Below are 7,448 nucleotides of genomic sequence, written 5' to 3' on the forward strand. Positions count from 1 at the left end.
TTCTTCAAGTTATACCGGAATTTTATTTTGACAGGTTGTCATAAAGACATTGTCGTTTCTGTCAGTCTGTGTATACGATACGAATGAATGATGATAGTTTTATCAAATGAAATGTTGAAATCCTCTCATAGCGCGCTGACGTGCACATGTGTAGCATTCATCATGTGTTAATATAGTGAAGAGCTGAAAACACCAAGCGTGCTTCAGTGTGTGTGTGTGTGTGTGTGTGTGTGTGTGTGTGTGTGTGTGTGTGTGTGTGTGTGTGTGTGTGTGTGTGTGTGTGTGTGTGTGTGTGTGTGTGTGTGTGTGTGTGTGTGTGTGTGTGTGTGTGTGTGTGTAGTAGAGCACACATTCCCAGAGACGTGTATAACAACACCTTAAGGGTTCCCATAAGCAGGATTTATTGTTGTGCCCCCCTTCCTCAAATATGATGATGAAAAAAACACCTAGTATAGGGGTGAAAATAGAACTTTAATCAAATAAAAAACTAAATGAATAAATCGTATTATTTACAAATCACAATTGTAGCTCTCGACATTTACCTGTGGCTATAACTTTATTATGACTCTAATTTATTTTATAGTCTCAAGCATTCAGAAATCATGCAAAAGGAAACTAAGCAGTTTTACTATGATAAAACCATGGTTTATTTTTGAAAGGGTTGTGATATGCACGTTTTTTGTTGAAGAAATTATAAAGCCTGTCATCTATAGCAAAAGGTGTCCAAAAATGAAAGATTAAGTGAATATGAATGAAATGTTTGGTCAGTAGCCTGAATCAGTTCAGGAGTTCGGAGCGGGATCGCGAATCATTTGAGTCAATTTGAGAGTTCATAGCGGGTTCGTGAATCATTTGAGTCAGTTTGGGGATCGCGAATCATTAGAATCAGTTCGGGAGTTCGGAGCGGGATCGCGAATCATTTGAGTCAGTTATGGGGATCGCGAATCATTTGAGTCAATTTGGGAGTTCAAAGCGGGTTCGCGAATCATTTGAGTCAGTTTGGGGATCGCGAATCATTAGAATCAGTTCGGGAGTTCGGAGCGGGATCGCGAATCATTTGAGTCAGTTATGGGGATCGCGAATCATTTGAGTCAATTTGGGAGTTCAAAGCGGGATCGCGAATCATTAGAATCAGTTCGGGAGTTCGGAGCGGGATCGCGAATCATTTGAGTCAGTTCGGGAGTTCAAAGCGGTGTCGCGAATCATTTGAAACAGTTCGAGAGTTCGGAGCGGTGTCGCGAATCATTTGAGTCAGTTTGGGGATCGCAAATCATTTGAATCAATTTGGGAGTTCAAAGCGGAGTCGCGAATCATTTGAGTCAGTTTGGGAGTTCGGAGCGGGATCGCGAATCATTTGAAACAGTTCGAGAGTTCGGAGCGGTGTCGCGAATCATTTGAAACAGTTCGAGAGTTCGGAGCGGTGTCGCGAATCATTTGAGTCAGTTTGGGGATCGCAAATCATTTGAATCAGTTCGGGAGTTCGGAGCGGGACCACGAATCACTAAAGATTCACGCTCGTAAATTTTTCAATTGGCCATAACCTTTAATTCGTTGCTGCCAACTGGGGTGGCAGCAGGGGTGGCAAGGCTTTTTTTTTGGGTGGCACCCTGGTAGATCCGCCCCTGCATAGAAACAAACCTGTGCTGATTGATTAGAAATTAAAGGGAGAATAATAGGGGGCAAATTTATCTCCGAAATCCCTCAAAAATAATTCGCAAACACTGAAGGGTGAGTCTCAGAAAACCCATCATGAAATTCCATATTTCCCCACACAAAATGAAAATTAGTGTAAATAATTTTTGCATGAAAATAAGCAACATTAGGACCCTTTAAGGCATTTTTTAATTTTATTTGACATTTTCATACATTAAACTCACCCCCTACAATTTCTCCTGAAAATGTCAATATTGAAATGCAAAAGAAAAAATCTCACTATTTTAAGTTTTGAGTCTTTTATAAATTTTCCTGAGAATAGGACTTCTTTATTAAAAAAAAAAAAAAAAAAAAATATATATATATATATATATATATATATATATATTAGGGGTGTAACGGTTCACAAAATTCACGGTTCGGTTCGATACGATACACTGATGTCACGGTTCGGTTCGGTTCGGTTCGATACGTTTTAGATACAGCAAAATGTAAAAACATCTCAACTTTTCAGAATGCCGCAAGCGCACCGCGGGTCATGTGACAAGAACCAACCAATCAGCTTCATCCTTTCCCGTAACAAGGTTGAGAGCTCAGCCAAGATGAAGGAACAGCTGATCATAGTTGTATATGGATTGCAATTTTGAAATAAATTCAGTAGCAGAGCTACTGCAAGCGATTTTTAGAGCTGCAAATCCATTTATCCTTCGCTGAAATTTCCGCGTCTCATGGAGAGAGCACGTCATTGTTGCTTAGCAAAGACAGACGCCTCATGAGCGCTTCTGCCCGAGCGCTTTGGAAAGGAGGAGAAAGACGCGCTTAGCGTTTTCCATGCGTTTTTAGGCACGATATGTGAACGGCCCCTAAGGCGCTCGCTCACTCAGCACGCGCTGAAGGCTCGTTGCAAAATGTCGAATGCCTTTAACAGACCAGAAATATAAGATCCTAAAATAACCAACAGGTCTGGTGTTTGGGTTGGATTCCCTGTAAGCTATAGTTTCTAAATGCTGCAGGGATAGTTTGCTGCGTGCATGTTTCTCCTTTTTTTCGTCTTTTCCCAGATAGTACTGACGCATATATCCCAGATATTCCCGCTGGTGTTTTTTTTTTTTTTTTTTTTATTCCCGCTGGTGTACCCTGTCATGTTGCAGATGCGACATACCGTTGTTTTTTTATCCACCACTCTCTTGCCATCACCATTATAGCTTAAAGGGAATCCAAAGTGCACCCAAACACCAGACCTGTTGGTTATTGGAGGATCTTCTCATTTCTAGTCTGTTAAACGCATTGGCTATTTTGCAACGAGCCTTCAGCGCGTACTGAGTGAGCGAGCGCCTGCTGAGTAGCCTAACATAAACATATAAGATGGTGTTTTTTTCTTCTTCGGGAGTGTCAGGGGCGTTGCCTGTTACGTTGTTTGGGTTATTGGGCTACCTTGTTGAACGCATATCATTATATTTCTATCTCTCTCTTTTTTTTTTTTTTTTTTCAAATATAATTAATTACTCCAACGAACCGTTCGGTATACATAATGCGTACCGCGTACCGAACCGAAAGCGTCGTACCGAACGGTTCAATACGAATACGCGTATCGTTACACCCCTAATATATATATATATATATATATATATATATATATATATATATATATATATATATATATATATATATATATATATTATACAATATTTTTATTTTCGGATGTTTTCTACAATGTTTTCCTTAATTTTTGTTCATTGTGCCGACCCTTTATAAAATAGTATTACTTAATATTTTTTTATCATTGTTTAGACCCTTTATAAAATATAATCTTATAATTACAATATTTTATAAATGTATAATGTATAATTCCTTAATTCTTTTCAAACCTTTTTATAATATTTAATGCCTTAACTTGTGTTCATTTTGCTTACCCCTTTTTGATATATTTTATTTATCGTTTAACTTTGGCGATTGTTCTGACCCTTTGTAAAATATAATTCCTTAATATTTAGGTAATTTTTCCTACATTTTATTAAATATAATTCCTTAATTTCAATTATTGTTCTGACCCTTAATAAAATATGATATGATATATAAAATAATTTTTGTTCATGTTGCCAACCTTTTGTAAAATATATTTTCATTAATTCTGATTATTGTGATGACTGTTTATAATATAGAACTCCTTTTTTATGTAATTACCCTAGTTTTAATAATTGTGCTGATTATTTATAAAATGCATTTTCCATAATTATTCTAACCCCTTATAAAATACAAATCCTTATTTTTTGTTAATGTTGCCGACCTTATATAAAATATATTTTCCTTAATTGTTATTGCTCTGCTGACTGTTTATGATATAGAACTCTTAAGTGTAGTATAAATATATAACTATAGAAAATTTTTTTTTAAATTATATATATTTTCTTTAATTTTAATGATCATTCTGATGCTTTATAAAATATATTATTAATATATTAATAAATTATTCTGACTCCTTATAAAATTTTATTTCTTGATTTTTGTATCCTTTTGTGAAATATATCATATATTCTCTTGAATTTCCTCCCTCATCAAGGTTCCTCTCCTCCTGGGGTCCAGCAAGAGCAGCCGTCACAGTCTTCACACGATCAGAGCCATTCTCGTTCCCATGAGCCCGAGACACACGCTCATCAGCGGCGGTCTCAGGTCCTCTCTGACCCCTGCGTGACCCCGGATCCCCGCGTGCGAGGCGGACCCCAATCCATCAGATCCCCCAAGGGCCCTTCCAGAGGCGGCCAGTCTGTGGCCAGAACCAGCAAGTGCCACAGCTTCTATCCAGCGGATGTGTACCATCTCTCCCAGCAGAGCCATCTCCAGCCCTCCACGGGTCTCCAGCACAGCCACAGCAAGAGATCGAGAGCCAGAGCCAGAGAACAGGCGCTGTCGCCCTCCAAACACACCCAAACACAGCAGCCCTCGCCCGTCAGCGAACACAGCGTTCAGCGACACGAACACCATCACCATCACGAACACCATCATCATCACCACTACCACCACTACCATCAGACGTGATGCTTTTTAGCAATAGCCAAACATTGTGGATTTTTCTTTTATGCCAAAAATCATTAAGAAGATATTTTTGTAAATTCCGTATTGTAAATATATCAAAACTTTGCAAAAGCATTGCTAAGAACTTAATTTGAACAACTTTAAAGATGATTTTCTCCGTATTTAGATTTTTGTGGTCCAGGGTCACAAATCGACTGATGCGTCGATTCTGAGATTTTCCGAATGCATCCTGAGATTCTCTCTGGAATCTATTCTGAGCACAGTTTTTAACAGCAGATGGCGCTCTACTCTAGTTTTTATCTGCACAATCAAATGCTCATGAAGAAGAACGCTTGTGGGTTCGACAAGAATTTCACATCGTCTCAGAATGCTTTTATCACGCGAGATTAATATAAACCCACTGTGTTTACATTCGCTTCAACCTTTTCGAATTGTATGAATGATTATTTTAGGTTTGAATGTGTGTAAGGATTTGTAAACGAGCAGAGTATGTCTGTTTCTAAAGCATGCAGCGCCATCTGCTGTTCAAAACTGAAAAGACTCAAGAGAGAATCGCGATGCATTCAGAAAATCGATGCACGAATCAATTTAACATCGCACACCTAACGATTAATCGTTAAAAGATAGAAATCTCGATTCAAACTCACACGCAACGATAAATCTTTGAAAATGTCATAATGGAACATTCAAATCTGCATTCGACACAGAAAGCATGCATATCTATCCGTTTTACAAACGTCTTTTTAAACACAAAGAATTATTTTCTTGTCTTAAAGTCACGCATGTTAACACAGAAATACTGGGATGAAACTTTATAGCTCGGATATAAACATTGATGTCTATAGTTGCAATCAAAATCACCTTTAAATAACATTTGTGTCGATTACAGTGTTCCTCCAGTAGGTGGCGACAAGTTTATCAAGTGTGTTGGAATGATTTGATCAACCAACAGCATGAAACATGATTTTAAAAAGAGCAAAATTATATTGAGGACGCTAGAATATAAATATAAATCAATTATCATTAAAAACACACACACACTCATTTGCAGTCAAAGTTTTGGCATAATTAATTTTTTTAATGTTTTTGAAAGAAGCCTCTTCTCCTCACCAAGGCTGCATTTATTTGATACGGTAAAAACGGTAATATTGTGAAATATTATTACCATTTAAAATAGCTATTTACTATTGTAATATATTGTAAAATTTAATTTATTTCTGTGATCAAAGCTGAATTTTTAGCATCATTTCATATATATTATACCAGGCTTTTCCTTGGTAGCTTATACATACATATTTAATTTGAAACATTTCAATTAGAGACCCAGAAAAAAAAAACAGCAATCAAACCAATTGCAATAAAGAAAACTAATGTGATTTCCATCTGTAAGATTTTATCCAGTATATTCAGTCATGTATGAATGGGGTCATTAAATATACTGCATAGAAGGAACGACCCCATAATATTTAAAATGACCATATCGTGTAATTTAGATCAGATTAGCCCCTCAAATGTGGTTTTGTGGGACGGCGTCTCTTCAAGTATTTTTTCTCAGGTGAACAGTGCTGCTCTGTAGCTTTTCTGAAAAAAGTGCCATGGACTGAACGAGGAAATATCACCACTGTTTGAATGCTAAAATATCCTTTATGTTTAAAAATAAAAACTATTTGAATATAAACAGTATGTTTATACTGCATATGCATATTTATCTTGGTTTATACATATGCATTTGTTTTTTTTGTTTTTTATATTTTAATAAAATACATTTAATGCATTTGACTTCTGCCTTTCATTCTCTCAGAGAAATGTACAAACTGACTTAACTATCTGTGTTTTGGTATTTTTTTAAACTAAAAATTGTATGTCTTTTTTTTTTTTTGACTTAAGCTCTTGCCATGTAAAAAAAAAAAAAAAGAATTCTGTAATAATATTTTAGTGTGATAAAATCTGCTAAAAATACAAAATATTAAATAAAAAAATTATCAAATTAAAATATAGTACATATTTTTAAAAACAAAAATTTTGATCACCACGCGAAGTTATTCATTAGAACCTGATTAGAACCAATAGAATATCTGTTAAAAAATAAATAAAGTACTTTAACCACACCCCTCTTTCTCTAACTCCGCCCTGCAATGACACGTCAACCAATCGGCTCGCGATAAACGTGAACACGCATCATGATTGGCTAAAAAACGCAATATTTATTTCAGAGTTCTGTCAGGTAACGTTAATGTTTAGATTTCGCTAAGAGAGTAAAACAAAAAGTAGTAAGTGGTTACTGATCGTGCGAAACTCGTTGGTAATATAAAGATTTGATTGGTTTCCAGAACATTGTTTTGTGGATGCTCACAGGGGCGGATCTAGAAAAATTGATGGGTTGGCGAGAAGGGGGCAGGAATTTTTGAGGGGTGGTAACATATGGCAGACGTATATATACTGAATTTAGTCACAGTCATCACAGTTTGATGATAAATATATGTGCACACTACAAAAGGACACAGACTATCATTTACAAACTTAATCTCATGCAATCAATGTCTTGCATTTGAAACAGTTCATATAAAGAATAAGTGACCATACCCCATAAGCCCCTCACACTCACTAATGCATACAGTATGCATCCACATGTCATTAAGAGCATTATAAAAGATTCAGTGTTATCAATATGTCAATTTATTATAAGAAACACAAGATTTTAACAGCCAATGACATTTCCAGCTGGGGAGACTCAACTGATTTTCTACAGTTTAGTGTTAATC

The 7,448-nt window shown here is 36.3% G+C and overlaps 1 protein-coding gene across 1 annotated transcript in view; it reads left to right on the plus strand.

Annotated features, from left to right (window-relative positions):
* nkd2b (NKD inhibitor of WNT signaling pathway 2b) overlaps positions 1-6,364 on the plus strand; it is a 37,541-nt gene extending 31,177 nt beyond the window's left edge. The window contains exon 10 of the mRNA XM_052577607.1: positions 4,214-6,364. Coding sequence (XP_052433567.1) covers positions 4,214-4,689 — 476 coding nt within the window. The 3' untranslated portion in view covers positions 4,690-6,364. The remainder of the gene's footprint in view (positions 1-4,213) is intronic.
* Positions 6,365-7,448: the final 1,084 nt, after the last annotated feature.

Source organism: Carassius gibelio, chromosome B16, assembly GCF_023724105.1.
Source record: "Carassius gibelio isolate Cgi1373 ecotype wild population from Czech Republic chromosome B16, carGib1.2-hapl.c, whole genome shotgun sequence".
Taxonomy (NCBI): domain Eukaryota; kingdom Metazoa; phylum Chordata; class Actinopteri; order Cypriniformes; family Cyprinidae; genus Carassius; species Carassius gibelio.